This window comes from Synchiropus splendidus, chromosome 8 (assembly GCF_027744825.2).
Source record: "Synchiropus splendidus isolate RoL2022-P1 chromosome 8, RoL_Sspl_1.0, whole genome shotgun sequence".
Lineage (NCBI taxonomy): Eukaryota > Metazoa > Chordata > Actinopteri > Syngnathiformes > Callionymidae > Synchiropus > Synchiropus splendidus.
In genome coordinates this window covers 15204915-15229486 of record NC_071341.1, presented here as the reverse complement: position 1 = coordinate 15229486, position 24572 = coordinate 15204915, and the positions used below count along the sequence as shown (strand labels likewise).

At 41.1% G+C, this 24572-nt stretch overlaps 1 protein-coding gene across 8 annotated transcripts in view; it reads right to left on the bottom strand.

The window, feature by feature from the left end:
* Positions 1 to 24572, bottom strand: part of stard13b (StAR-related lipid transfer (START) domain containing 13b) — a 68737-nt gene that overhangs the window by 6093 nt on the left and 38072 nt on the right. For 5 of the 8 annotated variants that reach the window (XM_053872739.1, XM_053872742.1, XM_053872740.1 and 2 more), the window contains 3 exons: positions 5023 to 5094; positions 2911 to 2992; positions 187 to 250 (listed from right to left, as the gene is read on the bottom strand). In XM_053872739.1, the coding sequence (XP_053728714.1) occupies positions 187 to 250; positions 2911 to 2992; positions 5023 to 5094 (218 nt within the window). Of the gene's footprint in view, positions 1 to 186; positions 251 to 2910; positions 2993 to 5022; positions 5095 to 6299; positions 6521 to 8445; positions 8591 to 21402; positions 21634 to 24572 lie in introns of those variants that run through there. The other 3 variants (XM_053872743.1, XM_053872746.1, XM_053872747.1) reach the window with 3 other exon arrangements.

Genomic DNA, 24572 nt, shown 5'->3' with positions numbered 1-24572 from the left:
GTTGTATTGCAGTATATTTGTACTACTACTAGTAAGAATACTAGCAATAGCACTTGAAAAAGTTAGCCGTAGCAGTCGCGGTGGAAGTGATAATTCACAATCATTTCTGTCTTCAGTCATCGCTGGACAAGTGAAGGATTGAAGCGAAGGCCTGCTCAAGTTTCTGAGCAGCAAACAGACACTTACTTTCTTCTTGGGAAGGTTCACGTCAAGTTTCATGGAGGCGCATTTATTCAAAGTGTTGAGTCGCCTGGAATCAAAAGATGAACATGAATTAGTCAACAGAGCCCAGAATAGCCTGCAGGTGGAGGCTCCACAAATACACCTCGCTCAGACGGCCAATTTCAGGAGCTAACTCGATCAGCTTGTGCAACAGGACGCGGAGGGGGAACTCTGTTTATCTGCAGCGCTACATCACAGAGCTAATAAAGCCAGCTAATCGTGATCTGGACTGTTTCTCAGAGAGCCTGACCTGAGTGATAGTGGCTTGAAGGGTAGCGCCTGGTAAGAAGGTGAATTAGAGGTCAGAGCGTGAGCCATGTTCTCGACTCCGACTGGCTCATTCAGTCTATTACGCAGTTCAGCACTGAGCGTGCTCGCACTCTGGTAGCTTTCATTTACCTGTTTGTGCCTGACAAGATCTGCGGTTTATCCCAACCTCGCATATTACATTCCTGCCAGACATTTCTACATCTAATAGACAATCATTTCTGTAGTTTTTTTATACTTCATTTTGCTAGAATATATTTATGTTTCACTCATGAGCTTATTTATACATTTATTTCTGCAGTGTTTTGGTTTCAAATGTTTTTCATAAAATATGGTCCCATAGTTTAATTTTTTTTATTTCAGTACAATTGTTTTGTTATTTAAAGCAGGATGTCTTTTCTTGACTTATTGATTTCCACTGCTCATTTACTGTATTTAATTCAATTTAAATTAATTAATAAAAATATTAGTTTTATTTTTCATTTATTTCAATACTGGATTTTTTTCTTGTACATTTAATATTAATTTATAGCTATGTCAAGAGCAGCCCCTTTTTGGTCCCCTGAATTAATATATTCAAACATTCATTTATTTATGTTGCAATACATAAACATAAACATAATGCATTGTTTTCAACTACATGTTTTATGTAGTATTTTTAAATTGAATTCATTATTATCATTATTCAATGAAAACCTGTTTTTCATAAGAATATTTTGGCCCTTCAGAACACTATTTTTTTCACTGAACCAGCATATACTGCGCATAAATAACATTGAAACATTGATGAATTTAGCTTAGCTTGACAGGACGCTCATGCTTTTGTTTCATTCTGAAATCTTTCTTCACATTCTATTCCAGTTATTAGTAAGAAACCATGTGGTTAAACGCCTTACAATATGTGAGGATAGAAAAAGTAATATTGATACCAGACCTGCTTTTGTTTTTGTACAGCAGATTATTTTCCTTGGCAACGTGCTTCCAATAATTAGAGGCTTCCACACAGATAGAAACTCGGAAAACGAAGACAAGAACATATCACACCCCATAATATGAAGCTTCAAACAATGAAGAGCTTATAGTGGTGAGATAATGACACGCTTGGACGTCCAGGAACTGCAGTTAACAGTCTTCTTTACAGGGTTTGGGAATTGTTCGTGGACAGTGAAGAGCTCCAGATGATAGGGGTTAACCAAACAACATGTTCCCATGATTGTAACAGCAGATAGCAGGAGCCGAATGAAAGGATTTCGGAGCTCAGGGGCCCTTTATTCCACGGGCCTAAAGAGATTTGGAAATGGTTGCTAAAATAGAAGGCTTCTTAGCTGGGCTGCGGGGATGAGATCAGCGCAGCACTCACATACATGAAATATCAGTTTCCAATTCCATCAAAGTCAACCGCAGAATGTTGGGTGGCATTTCTTCCAGCACACCAGCACAGGGTGACATAACCCACACAAAGCCGTCCTTATGTTTCTGTGGCATTGAGGCGAAGTCACCGACAAAATCACGCTGGAGTTGGAACTGTTACCAATTGTCCCAGTCTATCCCGTGGCCGGTGAGGAATTTAGATGAGTTGCTTTAGGGTTGTTTAGAGTCGCAGTATATTGAGCCATGCGAGGCGCCCTCATGCTCCTCAGGGGTGGTTGCCATGGTTACTCTGGTAACTGAAGCACTGTTTTCATGAGGGGTTTACAAAAAAGCCCCCGCAAGGAAGTAATTTAGAACCACCGGTTGTTTGGTTTGTTAGCAAAAAATATTTTTGACAGTTTGTTTACTCACAGACTTCTGCCCCGTAGACGCTCGAACGCAATGCGATGACTTCAAGTTCGAGCTTGGATCTCATTCTTGATTGAGACTTTGCCATAGCACTTTTTTTTCAACCCTAACCTAAGGTCATGAACTCTGGATCAGCAACTAAAGCAATGGTGTCAAATTCAAGGCCTGGGGGCCAAATGTGGCCCACCAAGTGATGTTACGTGGTCCACATGATGTTTGGCTGAACACATGCAGATACAGCGACCTATGAAGATGTTAATGTGTTAAGATAAGATATCCAACAGAGATTATCAATGATAACAATACAATAACACAAACCACCCAAAGCAGGCGGACGTTTGTGCTCCAGTCAGAGGGTCTTTTATGATACAATGTTTGGTGAAGAAGGACAAACACATAATTAATTCTGATGAATTTAGCACTCATGAATTAAAAGAGGGATTGATATTGTCAACAGGTTCATGTTTTCAACCTCACTGGAGTTGGTTTTCAAGACATGTCTTAAAGGGAGGAATCCACAGGACCAACCCAGATAGGCAGCTGTCTGGCTTAGTTGAAATTGATGGTATCTAAAACTTAAGTTTAACTTGGTGGGGAGAGATAAAGCCCCCCCTGTTTTTCAAGAATGAAACATCTGGTTACCTGCAAAGAGGTTCCACAAGATCTTTATCCAGGAAGTCATGGTCTCTTTTCACCGGGGTTATGTCAATAGGGAACTGTGAATCTGCCCAAAAAGAAAATGTTGATTAGAGAGAGCAGCATCAAGTCAGATCAGCTGCACGATAACAGAAGGATGGAAAGAACGATGAAGGAGCCACATTCTTTCCACAAGCACATCGAAGCCGTTAAACTTGTTTTGCGTTGATGCTAATGGGAAGAGACAGAAGTTGCCCAAATAACAGAGCTGCTGCTTGTGCAGGCGTTACGTCTTGCGCCGGGTATGGATGTCCTCTTACATAACCCAGAAGACTCCATCCAGACTCTTGGAATCCAACATTCCACTGCGTTCATGTGAAGCTGTTAACTTGCTATGAAAAGCAGAAGTCGTGTTGGGCGCAAAGACTTTTAACAAGGCCTGGTCTGTTCTTTAAAAATGAAGACTTTCATTTATGGCAGGAACTTGATAATTCACTGCAGCAGCTTTGTGAACGACCTCCATGTCAGACGGGCAGTTAACGCGTCGTCGCATTTTTAAAAATGACATCAGCCTCTTTGTGCATCACAATGTTTTTGATGGACTTGATCCAATCACTTGAACAGATTACAGACTTGATTCCTTAAACGTGGCATAAAACCCTCTTTTATTCTTCTGTTTTGATTCATATTTGCCAAATATTTAGCATTCTTCCAAAGCCTTTAAAGGCTAAAACAACAGCAGTAAGTCGCGCTGTGTTCTTTGGAGGGTTTTAATGAAGATAAAACAGCAAATCATTTCTGCCAATTGCAGCAATTTCATCTCTTCCATTTGTGCTGGTGCCCACCAAATGTTCCCATGTTCCTTCTCCTTGCATTAGTCACTCAAATCTTTAGTTTCAAGCACAACTCTGTTAACTCCTGTAATTTCATCACCCTTTTTTGTTGTTGCTTGTGCTGTTTTGTTATTCTGTATTTATACAGTGATACAGTTAGAGGGAAGCTTGTCTTCTCCTGCCACCTACAGGTTCAGTTTCTAGCCTGCCGTGACCCCTTTAAACCAACCAATACATAATTAGACAGAAGAAATACTGGTCTACTACTCTGCATCTTTTGGTTAGGAGAACAGGCTTCCATGCTCACTGGCACCAGTAGAACATCCAGCTGTCATGCAATGCTTCGCCATTTCTCCGCTGATGCTGAAGCTGAACAGCTTTTCTTATCTGTATTCTAATGGTGCGCTGACAGGATCCACCTCCATTGACGTCCCTGAATTCGATTCACATAGCTTTATTTACACTTATACAGCTTTATAATTCAGCAGAAACAACTTTGCAGACGATACGCCGTCATTATATACATTATATGCATTAATCCAGAGGTAACAGTTGAAACGTCACCTCAGGAGCACAGCACTTGTGGCCAACTTGTTCGGTGCCTTGGCGGGCTGTCAACCGTCAGCTCACAATTTTATTGCACAAGTGAACTTGAAAAGTTTGGCTTCAACACAAGATCTGTGGGCGACTTTAAGGCTTGATTAAAAAAACAACAACTATATCTTCCCATGACTTCAGACTTTAAGCACAGAAGACATGTTTATGTCGGAACTCCAGCTTGGAAAAGATTAGCCGATGTTCCGTCCCATCTGGACGTCCGAGCGGAGCCACAGCGAGTAAATGTGTGTGGCCGGTGAATGTGTGGCTTTTTGTGAAGACCGATGGAGACAGTGGTTAGTTGACAGTGTTAGTCACTCGCTATCTATAAAACGCAGCTTGGAAAGAGTTCAGAGGAATACAGCTGCTCTACAGCACAGACATGTAGCATCACTGACTGAACAGTGAAACACAAAATTGGCACAAAAACCAGCAGTGCTGAGATCCCAGCTCAAACCATCTGGACCAAAGATCAGAAACACACTTTCCATTCAATCTAATAGCAAAAATTGTGCTATAAATATCATCATGGTTTCCTTCAGACCTACAGCAGATATAAAAAGGCTGAAACCTGGTTTGTTTTGTTTTATTACAGGGCCTTTTTTTTTTTTTTAACGCTCCTCCATCTTTCATTGAGACTTACTTTTCCCTGCAGTGTGATGAGTGTGTGCAGCAGTGCGTTTATTACCTTCAAAGAGCTGAGCGTACTGGGGAAATCCTGCTGCCCGCAGCCAGTCGCACGCCTCTTTCGCCTCCACTTCTGGAACAAAGCAAAGACACAGAGACGCGTCAGAACAGAGGAAAAGCTTTCGTAACCATCCCCGTCGAATCCGGAAACTAAATCCAGATTATTTTCAGATGTCTGGCTGATGTTAGACCAGCATGGACTGAACCAGGACAAACATCTCCACACACGCTTGAATATCAATGAAACGTCTGAATGGTTTCAAATGTTATCTTTGTGTCTGAAACTAGTTTGGAATAAAACCAGACTGTCATATTTAGTTTTGCCCCAGTAACATAATATATGAGCAGCTACTATATTGTTTTCCAGTTTTGAGCAATGTTTTATTATCCAAAGTGAGAAACGAACCAAAAAAAGACTTGGGCTCACACTTCGATCCCACTTTCCATGAAGCTTTTGCGTCATATATGTGCTTATACTCCAAACTTGAAGTCTTTAAGTCTAATTATTGGTGTAATAAATGGCTATTATTTGAAGTATTATCACAGTTTAGTCATAAAACTGTGATAATCAGATGAAAAAAAGCTTTAAATGGAAAAACAAAAGAGCACACCACAAACTAGAATCACTGAAGGAGGCCTTTTCGGTCACTTCAGGCCACATGATTCTCTGGGCCAAAAAACAAGCAGTCTGGCAACGCGAGGGCATATGATAGGAAAGAAACTGTTGGCGCCGTCCTGCTAATGCTAATTAAGCCGCAGCCATTTACAGTCAGAGCGTGAAAAGCTGTCTGGCGTTACACTGCCAGAGGACACGAAGGGTTTTATGTAAACATTTCAGTTACCAAAACAAGAAGTGGTTTCTGGTGCCATCATATGACACAAAATTTGTTCTGTAAAAAGCATAAAAATATGGCTCCTTCGTTGGTCATCAAACTAAGCAGTAGAGTAATGCGAATAACATTATGCAGTTAAATATGAATAAATTAATTCGAAATTTAATTTACAAAAGACAAATAAATTAAAAGAATTGAGTACAAATTATTATTATTCAGAAATTACAAAAAAAAATCAAATGAATTATGACAAACCTTATATGAAAAGCAGATAATAAATCAGTAAAAATATTTATGTACTTCAACTGCTGCTTCTACTGCTAATTTGAATGAAAATAATGTACACCGAATTCAAATATATGAGCATGAAGTGGAATGCGGATTTTAAATATTGTCATTTCAAAATATTATTCTTTCATCACAGACAAAAGTGAGGAACTCTTACCAATGGCTCTTCATGTTGGATGAGACCACAGTGCCAACATTTTAATCCTCAAAATACAGGTTTTAAACAGCAGAACCGAGCAGGTGACCTTCACGCAACAGCTCTCCGGTCCGAGCTCTCACGTCTACTCCCCGTCTGCTCCTGTCACACTACGGCTGAAACGCGACACGCTCTCATTCATCACGCAGGATACTGCGTAATTACGGCAACAGTAGCCCGGCGATAATGTGATCAAGCCCTGAGCCAAAAGCAGGACTCACCAGCCGGAGTCAGAGAAATCAATGAAAAGTGAGTTTGGTCTCTCCTCTGAGCAAATATTTGCAGTCCGGTGTCCTTGGACCAGAAAACACAGTGTCAACATGGATCTGTCAGCAGCAGGGGGAAGACTCTCCTCCCGCGCCGGCTGGAAAATATTCGACCTGCTTTGCTCCACAAGCTGGCCCTTTGCGAGCCGCAGCCACAGGTTGGACCACTGGGAGCGCGAAACACGAGCTGGGAATTCCTCGCTGTTTGGCATTCTGTAACACGATCCCAAGACATTCTGTCCTCTCATCCTCCCTCTTAGGAAACCTCTGCTGGATAAAAGGCTGGGCGGGCACGGTGCCAGAGAATGAGGACTTGTGTTCGCGCTCCTCGACCTCTCGGCTTTAAAAATCTGTCTAGAGTGTAAAGTTACGCTTCGACAAAGGGAGGAAACCCAGTTTGGTGCCGCCACAATAAGGCAGACTGTCAAAAGCTGTGTACTATTTAAGTATCTGTGACGAAGGCACTATTCATTTGATTTAATAAGAGCATCAGTTATGCAATTCACCAGCGCCGCAGGAGACCGTTTGACACCGCTTTGAGCTCTCAATAGAAGCATTTGGGTCAAAGGGGAGCACCTGATGAATTCAGCAGCCACGACTTCAAAAAATATAGCATGACTGAACAAGAATAAAGGGACAAACAATGACATCTGAAGTAAGATATGAAAGGTCCAATCAGATAGTGTGTACCAAAGATTTTCTAATCCACAGTTTAGAGATTATTGTCTATTATTGGTAAACATAGATGGCGGGGTAAAGCTACTCCCTGAGGCGGTTATCTACAGAATATCACAACTTGTGTCCTCAAAAACTCACAGAGATTGATGTAAAAAGGATCCCAGGCCCAAACAGCATCACTGAACATTCCACTGAAAACTTCAGTCCATGGTTGGAAAACAGATTCTTACTAAAGACCACTCGTAACGCTGAAAACATTCACGAACAGGTTTATGTAGATGGGGCAAAGGTATTTTTATGACTGCAAAACAGTCTATGGCAATAAGGGAAAAAATAGCTAACACAATTAAAGTGAAAAAAAAAATTAAGTATTTTTATTATATATTCTTTTTTTTGCTGTATTTTTCATTTGAATAATACAAAATAATAATGTAAACCCATCAACAGTGACCGGGCGAAAATGGTATGTCTTATAGGCTGTAGAAATATGAACATACTTATATTGTATGGAAATTCCATCCATTAAATATTTTTTAAATAAAAAAATATTTCCTGACCATCTATCCTAAATGAACACCAGAAAGTAAAAATATTGGCAAAAGGTCTGCCAAAAAAATGCCAATAAGTATCAGAAATACAGCATATAGATACTGATAATAGATAACACTGATAATAGACAAAAATGTTATTGATACTGTATCACATTAATTCAACTTTACCACAGTAAAACCATGTGCTTCTTCTTGTAGCGCAACATGAGAGGAGAGGCTAATGGCAAAATAGTTTTATGGATGAAATCACTGAATTTGTTGCAATACAGAATAAGAATATGAAAAAGTTTATATTTAGAGATTCGCTAGTAGGAAGTTAAGCAGCAAATTTCTGATTCAAATGAAAAGCCGCCTCATCCTTGCTGGTCTGTTAGAGGCATTACGGTACACATTTTTCGGTCTACGATATTAAAAGACAAAGATCTGTTTAATGAAACAAGTAATAAAAGCAATGTGAACAGAAATGTGATCAATCACTCAGGGGTTACCACATTAATACCATAATGCTTTGAATAGACGAGCAGCAAAATGTGAGCAACAGCTGGCATCTCAGACACAGCATCTCAGGAAGATGGACTTTACGCTCCTAGGTTCATGATCTAAAAGACTCACGTGAAATTCTCATCATACATCCAAGATTCTTCATCAACGTTAATCCTCCACCAGCCTTTCTCGACGTGTCACAGCATCTTCACGGTGAGCCACATTCCTGCCCGCAACTCTTCCCAGCTCCGACTTCTCCGCGGCTCCATCGTTCTCCAACTGCCCCCAAACAAGCATGCGTCTGTCCCAGCACTCAATCTTTCCTTCAAACCCTCCCCCTTTCTTCACTCACCCCCTTTCTCTCCTCCTCTTGTGGCTCCTTGTGCCCAAAACCTCCTACTCAAGTCGGCCCACGACAATTTTTGCCCCCCACTCAGCACATTTTTTGGCAATGAAACAGCCTCAGTATTCAATCGCAGCATATAGAATTCACTTCTCTACATTCATGAGCTCATTCCTTATGGAAATATATTTCACTATATATATATATATATATATATATATATATATATATATATATATATATATATATATATACTTTAATGTACTTTATATTTATACATACTGTATCTATATTATATATTATATTAGAATTCACTTCTCTACATTCATGAGCTCATTCTTTATGGAAATATATATATATATATATATATATACATATATTTATATATATATATACATATATATATACTTTAATGTACTTTATATTTATACATACTGTATTTATATTATTTACACTTGTGACCAGATAGAATTAAGAATACAATTATTTTAAGTACAAGTAAGCTTTTCTCTACTATTTGGTAATAAAGTGAACCGATTTTCATATAAATCTTGGGTGAATATCAAAATTTGTATTTGGACATTGGATAGAAAATAATAGTCCTTGGCTAATATAGACAAAATAACAAAAATATCGCCCAGAAATGTGACCAAAAATAGGATGGACTTTTCTTAGTCATCGAAATAGAGAAAGATAATGATGTAAATTTGGCTGATGTCTGCGCTGAAAAGTATGAAATGGCGGTGACTCATCCACTCTTAGTTGGATCATCAAACTATTAAAATGGTGATGATGCACTTTTGACGTGAAAACAGAAGCAGATATGATAACATATCTTGAATGGAAAATAACAGCAGACAGGAACAAGGTTTGCGTCGAAAAGTCAACTTCAGTACTGCGACTGTTGAAACCTTGACACGTGACGTTCGGCGCAGACTCTGCAACTTTACTAGCCTTAATGTGGAAAAAAGTTATCAAACGGAGGAGATTAATAGCCCCTTCTGTTGCTCCAGCGAGTCAATGAAATGGAAAGAGTGTGTGTTGTGGTTTGGGGGAGGGGAGGGAGGATGAGTGGGAGCCCATGACATAAACTGTCAGCAATCAAGAGCGTGAATCACACCGGCGCTCACAAGACTCCCCACTAACATCATCCCAGTGATAGATTCGTCTGCCTTTTTGTCTGGAGCAACATCCATGAATGAAGCTGGTGTCAGCGGAGACGCCATGGCAACAGCCAACCCACCGGTGAGAAAACACAGACGGGCAGGTAAAGCAGGCGTGTGTCACCATTAACTCTTTAACTTTAAAGTGAGCTAAAACCAAGGTCTGCAGGACATATCTCCATCTGTTCATTCCACAAGGATAACTATCAAAGGGCCCAGAGGTAAAAGCGACTGCTGCATACTGTCCTGCAACAGTTAAAGCATTTAAAGTGGAGAAGAAAAGTCTAAATAAAAATATAATTTCTTATTTAATATGGTCAGATTCAGCGGGCAGAAGGTGATATGACACCTACTCACCATTAAACACCCAACACTAAAGTACAACCCCTTGTCACCTGATGGGCCCAACTGGCATCAAACCGTCTCTGGTGTCAGCCAAGAAAATAAACTCCACAATGGCTGCATTTTTAATGTATTCAACAACCATAGTGGGACCACAGAAATTGTGACATGGCTAATGCAACAGCAAGATAAGGTGTAGCCTAAAAATACAATTCAGATATTGAGGGGTTAAAACGCAACCTGAGCAACACAAATTCTTGTAAAAAGAAAAGTTAGAAAGTCATGCAAAATCTTCAAAAAAATAAATACAATTTTCCAAAATGTCTCCATAGACTCCAACACAGCTTTCCTAATAAAACGCAAAAATGATTTTTCCTTTTTATTATATATTTATATTTGGTAATAAACTGTACTGTTACTCTAATAAAAATCTAGGGAGACTAAATAATAAACGTATAATTGTATAGGAATACATGCATATATAATTATGTATAACATACTTCCTTCTCACTCATAAAAAGAGAGTAAATAAATTAATAAATACATAGAAAGACACACAATGCGTATAATAATAGATAATAATTCTAACTACAATAAAGACACCAGAGATGCCAGGGCTATCAATGAACTGCCCAGCTGAGGAGGTTTCATTTCTAGTTTTAAGTATATATTTGTGAGTAGTTTTATTGTTTTTCCTCTAGCCAGTCCTGTCTCAATTTGCGTGTGAATCTCTCCGTTGTCTTTATATTTTCAACAATGTTAATGCACGGCCTCCAAAATACTGTTAATATCTGATCATTTCATTAAATTACATTGTGGAATTATTGGACAGCCACAAAGTAGCCATGGAAGGAATAGATTTCATTTAGCTCATTTTGAACCAATAGGAAAGTGGAATATTTACCCAAGGTTACCATAAATATTGGTAATTTTAGGACCAAATACTTGATAAAAGTAGTGGTTGCATAAGTAAATTACTTTGACTTTTATTTTCCAACTTTCTCAGCCTCAAATGAGGCTTACATCAGCCTGAGAAGAAAAAGTGTTTATTGTTTTGAATTTTGATGCCAAGTGTTTCTACAACAAACAAAACTCCTCGCTTTAACTGAGCTTCATGTTTTCCAGAGAATCTGGTCATGTTGCTTTTATTAAACTATGGAACCATTAGAAATTTAAAAAAAATGAATTTGGAAACCATCATTTCAAACATTTGTATTGAATAATCAGCATTTCCAGCGGCGGAGAGATTACGTAAGACTCTGCATCCATCCATTTTCCTCTGAGCAAAAGCAGAATTCCAGATGTTGCTTCACATTTCTGCCACATTCTCTTGTAAAAGCAGAGTCTATTGAAGCTACTGGAGCCGGGTTTGGTATAAAAGCCGCAGGAGCAGACGCTGATGACGTCCAGCGTCCACTTTAGTCACCTTAACAAACCGTCCAACAATAAATACACTCAGCACATGTCAGGGCTTTAAAAGCTTCTAAAACAAACGGCTCACATGCAGAGGTGGCGTGGCCCGCCCCCACTTTGCCGCAGGGACGTCGGAATGAATCAGCCGGGAAGATTAGTTTTTTAAAAAAAGAAACAAGTGAGTGCAGTGTTTTTGTATGAATCAAAAACACCTGGAGGAAGACCAGCCAGAAAAAAAAAAAGATTCCAGTTGTGGTCTGACAGGCGAGAAGGTGTCGTCACGCCGGGAGGCATCCAGCTCTCGTCCTCTTTATGATGGTAATTGCACACAGACACACAGTCACAGTGAGCAGTCACTCTGTTACTGTAAAACTCCAGCCGCCCCCCAGTCGGCTCTCAACCACAACATCTGATGTCTCCAGCCTGAAATAGCCCCACATTTCCTCCTGCTAAATACTCGACAGTCGTGCACTGCGCCAGCAGGAAGCACTAATAATGAAGAGTGGCAGAACTAATACTCACATAAGCACCAACAAATTTGTATTCAAGACGGTAAGAAATTTGTCTCTTCTCATCTGCATTTCATTATTCAGTCACTTCAAAATTTTGCTATTTAGTTTTATCGCGTCTCTGCTGTTGTTATTGTACAGAAATGTGAGCCAAAAAAAAGGATATTTATTTTCTGTACAAAGAAAAAAACATATACTTTGTAATTATCATATTTTTGTCTTATTATTTAAACATTTAATATTAACTTTTAGATATAAGACTCCATATGTTATTAAATGCAACAAAAAAAATATATATATATATTAAAAGTTAAAAATAAAAAATATAAATAAAAGTAAATAGAGGAATTGTTGGAGATGTTTTTTGATCTATTATATTTTTTTAAAAATGGCGGAAAATATTATGTTAATATTTACAGGGATAAATATTTTACTTATTCTTCTTTTATTAGTATGCATTAACATTATTTATTATCGCTGTTATTCTTCAGTTATTATTATCTAAATTGATGAATAGTTTTTTTTTATTTAAAATATGTCATGTCAAATCAAAATATTATGCTCATAAATAGCAATCAGGTTGTACTTTATATTCACATGATATACAGAATAAAAACGGCTGAATTAGGAGTGAAAATGTGATTTGAATCCTTTATTTATTTATAGTGACGTTGGTGCAGGGACAACACTGTGGTGGGAAGGACAGGAAGAAAAAATAAGACATGAGAACTGACTTCCTCACTTTTCTTAATTGATTCTCTGGTTAACTTTGATATTTCAATGGAGTTAAAATCACACACCTTTAACAAGAGGAAACAAAGTCACCCGCTTTTTAATTGACACGCGCTGTGGGACGTCAGGGAGGCGACAACTTTGGCACACAAAGGGACGATTGTGAGCCGAGGCCGAGGTGCCGCTGGCCGACATCACGGCGGTTCACACGGAAGCAGACACTCAAAGAGGCAGTCAGTCTGTGAAGGTGACTGCAGAGGAGCTTTCCTGGTCGATTCACACCCGACTTCCTGTCCATAGCTCTGAGTCTGTGAGGGACAGGAAGGTGTCGCAGTCCTTCTGTGCCATTGCTGGGCGACCAAGAATCAACTTATGCTGAAGCTATTTCATCAGTCAAAGTGAAGTGCCAAGGTTCGCCACACACACCAAGAGCTTATTGATCCAGCAAGTAAATAACACAACGGTGTGAGCGCGGCTGCTTCTGTTGTTGACCGTTGTCAGAGCATGCCGGGTCAAAAGTCATCAGGGCCCTGTTTTTCTCCTGAGGTCGGGCACTGAAGTCAAACAAGGGTAGCACAGCTGTGGTAACACTCTCCTTCACCTCTGAGGGACACCCAGAGTGAGGCTGCTTTCATCTTTGGGGGCGACAGCCCCTCAACTCTCTCCGGCTCCCTGTCCTGTCTGCGCTCTGAAAATACCAGCCTAATGATAATACAGTACCGAAGAGGCAAATTCTCAGACGCTAGTTCACCAGGTATTGTTGCCTGAAGAAAACCCCAAGATGATTCACTGCTGCTGCAAAGACGACACAGCCGAAATAAGGGGATGATGTCAGACCTTTCCTCGTTTTTGGAATTCACCACACGTGGTTACTACAGAAGGGACGACTTCTTGGAAGTTTTACATCAATCCACGGAGCAGTAAAAGCGTTTGGTGAAATGATTTTGGTGGGAGAACTTTTGCAGTCACACTGAAACCAGTGGAAGTGTCGAGCACACACAAGGTTCACAGACAGGTGTTTGGTTTCCTGCTTCGTGGTCACACTACATGAACACTTTCAGAGGTCTTTTTCCTCAAAAGCCACCTCTGACCTGGAACCTTTAACAAGCCACCTCGGCGGATTTCCAGGTTCAGAACCACCACCTCCTCCTCGGAACAAATCATAAATCAATGTGAGGGGATTTCTGCGAAACACATCGAGCCTCTCCCGCCAAGAAAGGATGCGAACTCTAAACACTTCCAGACGGAGTTGCAGACAAGTTCCCATGCATGTTCCACTGTTTTCACCATCATCCCCACGGCTTTTGTGAAACATTTGCTTTCTTTGGTGATAAAAAAAAAACATCTACTTTGGCTTTTGGGAGATTTCCGCCTTTATTTTCATTCCAGAAAAACTCCCCAAAAGCCCCTGGTTTCCACAACCAACCGCGGAGCGTCGCACCACTGCATCACTCGCTCAGGTTTCATCTGAATACACTACAAAAAGGAAGCAGCAAATAAAAACAAAGAGGGTAAAAAACAAAACTGTATTTTCAACTTACTTTCATTGAATTCCCAATTGATTATCGGTTAATTATTATAGTCACAAAATTTGCGGCGCTATATACTGCCCCTGGTGGTCATCAGGTGGCTCTGCAGCGCTTCAAGAAGCCACAAGAGGTCACAGTTATGACTCATATTCAGTCCTCTGACAGGAACAGTAGGAACTGAACCTTGTCATGTTACGCTGTTTTCTCACTCTTAATGAAGGGTTGTGGAGCTGCCATTCTTCCTCCTCTTTGATAGCAGACACCAAGACTGTAATTTGGTTTTCCGCCAGCACCGCATGCACAACAAGTGGGAACAGCTTCGAATCATGGGTAAACACAGCGATGGCAGACCTGGAACTCCAAGACGGGTAGATAACAAATGTGCAAATATGAGTCCAGGACCAGGAAACCTGTTTTTGTGTTCTATTATTCTTATATTTTGACCAATCCAACCTTCTATTTTTAGGCTTCAGTAAATGTTTTTTTCTGTATTTTGAACTGTTTACTTGCACTGCAGAATAAATATGCCCCAAAAAGCATCCCGCAGAGCTCCATTAGATCCACCTCTCTCTCATTTGGACCGGGTCCCAGATGAGGGAGAGCTTCCCTCCTCCTCCTGATGGACGGGTGAGAGAGTCCGGAGGGGTGAGAGAGAGGGGGCCAACGTCAGAACAAGGGCTCCCACCGTGAGAAAGCCTAGAAAGTAACCGCCACTATCGAAGCACGGAACCATCCCTCAGGATGCCGCCACTAATTAAACAACATCAAAAGAGGGCGGCCACAGAAGCGACTGCCCTGGAGCCTCTGAGCACGACACTAGGGATGACACAGTCGCTTCAGTGAGGGAGACTAGAGGGTTGACCATTGACAGCAAGACAGTGGTTTCATACACCTCATGTTAGATGGAAAAACTGTACAAGGAAAATATCATAACTTAAATGTTGCAGCAACATGAGACACACACCAACAGATCTAGAACACAATGCTAAATTAAAAAGCTAAAATATCAAAAAAAAATTAATAAACTAAATATTAATGGGTTAAAAAAAATACAAACTACAAATAAGGTGTTAACCCTAAAATTACAAGGAAATTATAAACAGAAACTTTGAGCAAAATATTACATGTATATGGTCAATTTAATATTGCATGATGTATTTCACTCTATGACTCACGTTTTGACACAAACTATATTAAAAACGTATTATTATCATGATTTATTTATGTATTCATTTAGTTATTTTGAAGCACTTTTTCCTCTTTCAGATGACTCATTTAGCTGATTTAAATTGCGTACATACAGCATGTAATCATCTATTAAAATAAAATATAATTTCATTTTATTTATTTACTTAAAGGCTTAAATATATATGCTCAAATAAATATTTTCTATGATCCGCCGTGATGTTCCGCATCGATTTGGAGCTCCTACATAGTTTGAGTTTTACTACAAAAGCTGACGACAAAGATGACACACAGTGTTTTACCCTCTTCTACCACAAGTGGGCAGTCAAGTGTTAACACTGCGAAGACGGCGATCATGTACCCAAAACCATGAGCTCATGATAAAGCCTGAAATAGAATCCAACTACACCGAGTGGTTGCAGGCGCCCTTTGAGTGACCTCATCTGATGCGTTCAAGCATGACTTTTAGAAAGATCATGAGCACTGTTTTCTCTCATAATATTTCCACTAGTATAAATAACCTCATCTTTCAATAAAGGCATGTTATTCCTCATGAGAACAAATGATTCTCACTTTAAAAAATCCATTTATTCAGACACATTTAAACAGTTTAAAAAAAAACGCAACGGTCGGAAAGAGTTATTGATAAGACGCCGGTGTTATTGGCTAATCTGAGGAATGTAAAGGAGCAGAAGGTTGGCCAGTTAATGTGTGACTTTCCGTTCCTGTTACAGTGGAGCACAGGCATTTCTAAAATCTGCTCTTAGTAAATGATTAGCGGAGCACATGTGGCAGCTGTCAGCCACAGTTGAGCAGCGATGGCACACACTTTCACACAGACTCCGCCGACTCTCCCGACACGGTTTACGAAGGCCGCCGCCGTTTAATAGACTTGCTGGTTTTGTCAGCTTTCCCAGGCTGTTACAAGATTCCTCCACCTTTGACTTCATCTTTACTACACAGGCAGGAAATGGCACCTTTGTTAGTAGCTGGTGGATTATATGATGCATAAGAACTTGAACAAAATCGGAATTTCTTTGGGTTCGTCGAAGCCTAGAAGTGTTCTGATAGAGCACTTTGAGCTTTCAAACCACAGAGATAATGATTCATGGAGACGGCGAGGTCCAATGAGCGAACATCCACATGCTGCACTTGTGCGAGCAGATGGGCGACAGTGAAGTGGATTCCTCCTCTCAACAGGCGGTTACACCATAAAAAGACAGAACAATACGTCCCTCTTTTCTCGACTTGAGTCGCACAACGGCCAATTTCAGATGAACAGAGGGCTTGGTTTCTTCTGAAGCCAGTGTTAAGTGGTTGAGTCATTCGTCGCCTTTCATGCCAGTGGGGCTGATTTAATAATCATTGAGCGAGTATTTTGGTTTCCAATCTACTTGAATATAATTTCTTCATTTGCATCTCACTTTTTTAGACAAACTGCATCTTAACTAATACTATTTTCCCCTAAATTAAATAACTAATTTAACTGATCTAATTTGGCTACAGATGGAATTGAGTCATACATAAAAACATTTCATTTTATTTTGATAACCTTTGTCACATTTTTGAGAATGCATTTGGTCAATGAAACAACTTCAAGTACGTGCCCCTTATGATAATCATATTTGTACTTTATTCACTTTTCTGGTGTCATATTTCTACTACTACTACTACTTTTGCATCATTTTACATATTTCATCTACTTTTATGAGGCGTATTATTCTTACTCAATATTTTGGAGAAAAATGTATTTTTTTTTTTTTATGGTTTAGTCAACCCTTGTTAAACACAAAGAATAAAACATATTAAGGTCATGTACATACTCCTAGTAATAACACAATCCATAACACAATTTCTAAAATAGCATTATATTGAATATTCATACAGATGTATTGACAGAACGGCCATTGACCATCAGAATGACAGCCATTCATTCAAGTCCCGAAAATGATATCCAACATTATTATAAAATGCTTTTTGCAGTTGAAGATGGAGATGTCCTCCTGTCACAGCTGCTGAGGAAACAGATGCACTGGCAGTCCGTGCCACAGCTGGCGCGACACAGACCAACCTTCTCAACTGTTGCACGCAGCTAATGGACTTTGCAGGACAGAATGCCGGAGCCTGGAGGCTGCTGCGGGGTCAAAGAGCCACAGAGCGACAGGACCAACGAGGGGGTCAGTGCGGACAGCAGAGGGCCAGAGTGTGGAAAAGAGGCAAATTACCACCGTCAGCGAACAAGCGTTTAGTCACAGTTTCTGTCAGCTGCTCAGCATTTCCACCAGAAGTACTTTCCACCAGCAATGATGGAAGAGCTATTTTGGAGACGTCTGGCTCGTGCTGAGGGAAATATTGAACAGTTGACACTTTCACTTACAGTAAATTCCCAAGAGACCAGTCATATGGATCTGCTTTATTCCGTCCAGCACAAGTCTGGATGACGTAAATGCAGAATGTGTAGGAATTTAGGATGAGATTACTCATAATCATATCCATCACACTCCTCCGTATGGAAAAATGCCACTGGAGGTGGCATGTTTCAGAGTGGAAGCCTCTGGGAGGAGGCCCTTGGGCAGACCGAGGATATGCTGAAGACATTGTAGACTCAGGCCTGGGTCACCTTCCTCTAAGGACAAAAAACAATCCAGATACTTCACTAGTCCACCAGACGCACAACTGGAGAATGTAATTTTGCACCTCAGAACAAATCGCTCAGCCATCTGACCGTACCCTGGTGAGACTACATCTTAGTTTGTGACTATGAGGCTCTTCAAATGAGTACTGAAGAAATGGGTCTTGTATAAGCCCCCTCTGTGAGGGGGCTTATACAAGTCTTTACAGTGGCTACTGTCCCTGCGACCCAACCTTGGCTGAATTGAAGAAGATGCATGAAGGACTGAATGCATTTCTATAACAATCCATCAATAATACAACATTAGCCAGTCTGTCAATTCATCCAGCCATTTCATATGCACCTATTCCCACCATATCGGCCTTGTTGAGCATATGACCACTTTTGTTTCGGCCTACTGGTCGTCAGTAGTTTATTCCAATTTAAATTTCTCTCCAAACACATTCCCCCCTACCCCTCAATGCCCCTAAAAAAAGACATTTACAGTACATTTTCCATGTACAACAGCAATTATCTGCATCCACATAAAGACATCTGTCTAAGGGCAGGCGGTATTTCACTAGTCGCTCGCCACTAAGCTCCAGAAATGTTGGCTCTGGCTCCCAGAAAATAACGTGCCGCAAAAATTCACTGGGACTCATACGAGATTATTAAATCAAGTAGTGTCAACAGACGCATAAACATATCAGGCGCATCTTAAAAAAACGAGGTGGGCGTCGAATACTTTGGCAGTATTTACAACAGGGGAAACAAAAACAAGTGCTAAATGTCACTCGAAGTAGATGAAACTCCAGGATTTGTTGTGGATATATCTTGAGCACTTGGCTGAGTCAGCAATAAAATCAAATGCCTTCGGTGTGAGAACTGACGTCGAAGACCCCCAGGTGGCTTTGAAATACCAACAAATCGGAAACATGACTAAGACCCTGCAGGCTTCCCTGGAATTTGGGGTGAAACAATACATGAGCAGCACTGCCCATCGCCGTGGCCCCCACTCACTTTCAACCTGCTGTGTCAACACAGCAACCAGCTGGAATGCAGGAGCCGCGGCGGCACACGGAGATCAGCGTGGCTCTCGCCGGCTGGAGCTTCTCAAAGTACTACCTTGGTGTTATTCTCGCTCCATGCTCCTTGTAAAACTAAATAAAAGGCTGTGATACTTTCGGGAAAATTGCCGTGGAGTGGGAAAACCGCTGAAGTAAATATCAATTTCAAGAACTGCTGGTAGCGGGTCCAACAGGCAAGAAAAAAAAGGGTTAAAAAATGCCTTGTACACATGGCTGAGTGCATTTAATATTTGTATTTAATGTTTTTACAAACTTGAGTCGTGGAATCCTTAATCCACATCTTTAATGAGACAAATTTGCTGGAGAAAAACCTCAGAAAACAAACTTTGCTACTGCAACCCCATGAACAAACCAACGACAAGAGCCTCACATGCTCCGTCCTTGGTCTGCGTGACCCAAAATTGCTAGTTTCCCCTGCTCATTCTTGGACGTCACACGATCAAGACCTGCTCCTGAAAACACTTATAAATCTCTTGGAATCCGACTGTAATCGCCATGTTCCTTGAGTATCAACCTCAGAAAGTGTTGCTCATCCAACAGCGGAATTATCTGAGTCATGTTTGCATGACTAAAAGGTGAGTTATGTGTGGTGACAGAGTCTATATTTCAAGTGAAACATGGCGTGCGATATTAGGTAGGACAGAGGGAGGAGCAGGAAACATCTTGTTCATAGTGTAGCCTTGAATTACCCTTCTGTAAATGTCTATGCCACTTCGAAAGATGTTTGCTGTTTAATCGTCATTTCCACACTACTGATCATCTCAGTTTTGATACACAAACAGCCTTATTCATGACGCCTTGTGATTGCATGGTCATGAGTGCGTGAGGGAAATCGATTGTACACGTTCCATTCCCTGTCATGGGACAATGACGAGGCGGTGTTGCTACCAACAGAAGACAATATTGTTTCCTCTTCACAAATAACTCCAGAAGGGGATATAAAATATGCAATATTTTGAAAACAAATCTATGAGATCAATTTATTTTTTTGCGATTGTCCACATTGATAACAGCATTTTGGGTGGCTTTACGTTCACGCTATTGCTAAGCGGCAATTTTAGCCACTTTACGGACAATAAAATTTGGCATAAAAATCTCCAAATTTAGATTGAAAACAGTTGCCATCCATAATACATCCAGCCTGACAGAAGATGAGCAAGATGTCGGACACTGTTTAGACAAATAAAGAGACAACAATCCCTTAAGCTTGCACCACCTTCGACAAGAAACCAAAGAGCCCGATATAAATGGCCGTACTAAGAAAACTCATAAACAGTTATTAATTTCTTGGATTTTAACAAAAAGTGCATGGCACTAGCTTCCTCTTAGGAGATATAAGTTGTGTAAATGTCAGGTTGCTTCCAACACATATTGATTATATCGACTTTTTCCCAGTTACCAAGGGTCATGGACAGCAGACTCTTGCAATGCTTGTGCTAAATTGATGCCATTAAACGGCACACAAAGCAGTGACTGATGCTGTTATACTCCATTTTAAAGACTTGAAACTGGAGGATGAAGGCTTGTTTGATTTGGCATCATTTATTGCCAACTCCCACCTTATATCCGACAACTCATCGAGATATAACTGACATCATCATTCACTCAATGCACAACAGCCTAGTTATTTTCATCAATATTCCAGACGGATCTCTCATTAAAGCAAATGAAGAAAGGCGAAAAGTGAAAGTGAATATTTGGTGTTGTTAAACTGCCAGGTAGCATGTGATCCGTCTGAGGTGTTTGCACAGAGGGCTCACCTGCCTTTGCGCAACAGCTCCTTCAGCTTATCGCTGATCTGAGCTTGTTATTGTCACTTATTGGTAATAATTTACTGCCTCTGCTCCTCAAGGCTCCCAGATTGGCTCAGGTCAAGTTTGCCCTCGCCCAGCGTGTCATGACTTTATTTGCTCAAAGATTATTTCTATTGAATTTCACATGTCTGTCAACAAGCTTGTGAGATAGCAGCCGACCTTTGACATGGGCGAACCAGCTGATTCTGAGGAGAAGCAGCATGACAAACCCTCCAGGATATCCAGCATTCACCGCATCATAGTCATTCCTCAGGGGCTATTTTATTCCTTGCATCTGTCGGCTGAATTCGGAGGCCGTTGCTACAGACATGGGTCCTCATTTCAGTTGAAAACCACATCATAAATCTGCTGTCCTACCTCCAGCAATCCTCTTCAGAAGCTGCTGTCGGGCAATGATCCGACCCAGCCGGTACCCAGAGCGTCTGCGGTGATGGTCCATTCTCAGGTAGATATCCTGAGTCTCAGGAGTCATGCTGCCCAGGCATTCACTGCCTTCTGACTCTGGGAGCTCCCGGAACATAACGGAAAGCCTTTTTTTTTTCACCCCAAACTAACTACTGCTGGCTGGTCCAGACTCAACCACACACTCTCTCCCACCAACCAACAGAAAACTTCACATACAGACACAAAAAGCTTAAAATGAGCTGAGAGGGAGGGGCAGAGCAAAGCCAAGGGGGAGGAGTGCCAACACTTCAGACTATCTCTGCAGGACATGTGACCGCGAGGCGGCCAATGGTGAGGAGCCAGAAGGAGTTCAGCCCACCTGGCTGAGCTGAATCCTGCGTCTGTGTGAAGGCTTGTCAACTTCCCACAGCTCTGGAGGGAAATATAAATACCATCGGAATGCCTATGAACTGACTAAGGAGAGAGCCGGGTGTGGGAGGGCTTACAAAAATAGTGGATTTTGGACCCGCCCTGGTCCAGAACAACTCATCTGCTGTTGCTGGTCAGGCAGGTGCCAAGTTTGGTGGGCGAGGGTGACTCCGCGTCGGTTAAAAGTCTCAGCAGAAGAGCCGAGGAGAAGTTGTTTTGCTTGTTGGAGAATGCTAATTTGCGCTCCCCCACCCCCGCCACATAACCGCTACTTTCAGCCGCAGGAAGGCCTCTCAGCAGGTTTCCTCAAAGTGTGAGCTCCTCAGGGGAACAGAGAAATTTGAGCTTAAATACATAAAAGAGACCTGAAACCAAAGTGACACCCAAGGATCGGCATCTGCTTTGCTAATAGGTCGCGATGGAGCTGTAAATTCCACCCCGATAAGAGTTTTATGCATAAATTGCAGCGAGGAAGTAAGTTGCTGTGTGAGAATACGTCTGCGGACTGACACATGTTCATTTCCCAAAACACATCATGGTTTACTTTTTAAGGGTCTAACAAGTGGCTACATGCCAGAAGTCCATGATGTGACTGTTTATTGATTTATTCTCTGTTATTTGTTGACAACGTTGAGGACTGAGGTAACAGTCCTGTTACACTGTTACCCCACATACATACATATATATATATATATATATATATATATATATATATATATATATATATATATATATATATATATATATATATATATAACATTACATCTACATCTTTTTCTGTCTGATGCACTGTTAACTAAAAAGTTCTGAACGTGGCACCACAATGGGAATATAACAGTCAGCATCATGACTCGTAAATATGGAGACAAACATGAGGTTGAACAAAATGCAGATTATAAAAACTGTCTGAACTTTATCTGCAGCTGAGGTGAAGAAACCAAACTTCCGTTTGCGTCATCCAAATTTAATTATAGACTCATGAGAAACTTGAGATGAGCAGAGAAATGTAAAGGTGTTAGTTTCTCTTCAGGGCCTGATGAATAATGACGGAAAAGTGCGCCAAGCATCACCAGCTTTTGGGGTTGTTCATAGGTTGAGAGAACAAGTCGCTTACTCTGCAGTGACAGTAGACTGGGTGTTTATATAAGGCCAATGGGACACAGAATAGAAGTAAATGTAGCCAAATATCTTCCTCTTCGCCAGGAAAAGCCTCTGATAACCGAAGGGAACTGATGGCATGGAAGCTCAAAATCCATTCAATAAACGTCATTTATGTCATAAATTATGTATTTACATGAATGACAGAGTCAAGAACTAAGAGAGTCAAGATCAATCGTTTTATTTCGCAGTAAACTGTTGGAGTGCATTTTGGGCCATTTATTTTTTGAGATTTGAGGGAGGCAGGTCACTTGAATACGCCTCAAAACGAAATCATGAGGCTACATAATACCACAACTTTCTTATGTGTTCACTAGCAGAAGTATTCTAACTGGTACACAGTACAGATTTTGACATGCGTGCTAAGATCACTAAACATTTCTTTGAAAGGAACCAACGCATCATAAACCTGCAGTCTCCAGTCAAGCTCTGTTGCAATATGTGCAACTCCGCGGGACGGAACAAGCGTCTCCTCACACCTGAGCTACACGCACACCGACCCGCCCAGCGCCAAATCGGGCCCCCTGGCCACGCTCCTGGTGACGAACCTAATTTGGGCACACAGGGCCACTTGTGTAGTAGCAGCATGGCGCCACACGTGAATGGAACACAAGTGGGCAAACAACCAAGCCAAACACAGAAAAGGCCTGTTCCACTCCCTGACTGGCAAAATCCGCCCTCACAAAGACCACAATTCAGAAGCTGCTGGAGGATTTTTGCAAACATCTGTCGGGATTTACGAGTCCGCGAACCCCCTCAGGTGGCACAAATACACTCATGTGACACCATGAGAGTGATTTCATCGAGGCGGCTCATACACCTGCCTCACTGAAGGTATCGGATGCTACAATAAGTCACTGAACTCTTCCTGTCCAGACGTCTAGACGAGGTTATTCTCATCAAACATCTCGTTTTACCAGATCAATTAACTCACAATGAGATTTTGTCTGAGCAGGGTGGTGAGCCTTCATCGTGTCCTGAGTGTGTGGAGCTCAGCGGCGAGCCCAGACCTCACCAGACCTGTTCCGACACGTCTCTGTCTGTGTTTCAGACCTCAGTGGCCGTAAAGCATGGTAACAGGAATCCAGACACCAGTGTCACACACACACACACACCCAGCAACAATGCAAGCATCATCTGCAGGCAGCCAGTGTGCACATCAGTCAATGCGTTTTTAACGTCCCAGCATTTTCATGAACTATTTTCACAGACGTACCAAAAATGAAGGTCTTGGTAAGTATTTTCAGAGTCATAAAAGAATAACATGGTTTGTATTTTTAGAAGGGGGTTTCCACACGCCTCCTAAAATAGCTATACTTGGCTGCCTTTTGTTGAGGAAAGGAAATAACACATTTACTGTCATTTTCGCGATATTGTTAGGTTGCCACAGCAACAGTGTTTTTCTGGTTCCTACTTCTGGACGGCTTCAAGATAAACTAAAACGGAGTTCAAGTGTGTCCGGGTCAGCACCATGAAGCCCTAAAAACTACTTAAGAAAATAGATTTAAAGGGGGCTTTTTTGAACAGATTTCGGCCCCTGGCATCAACGGTGCCGT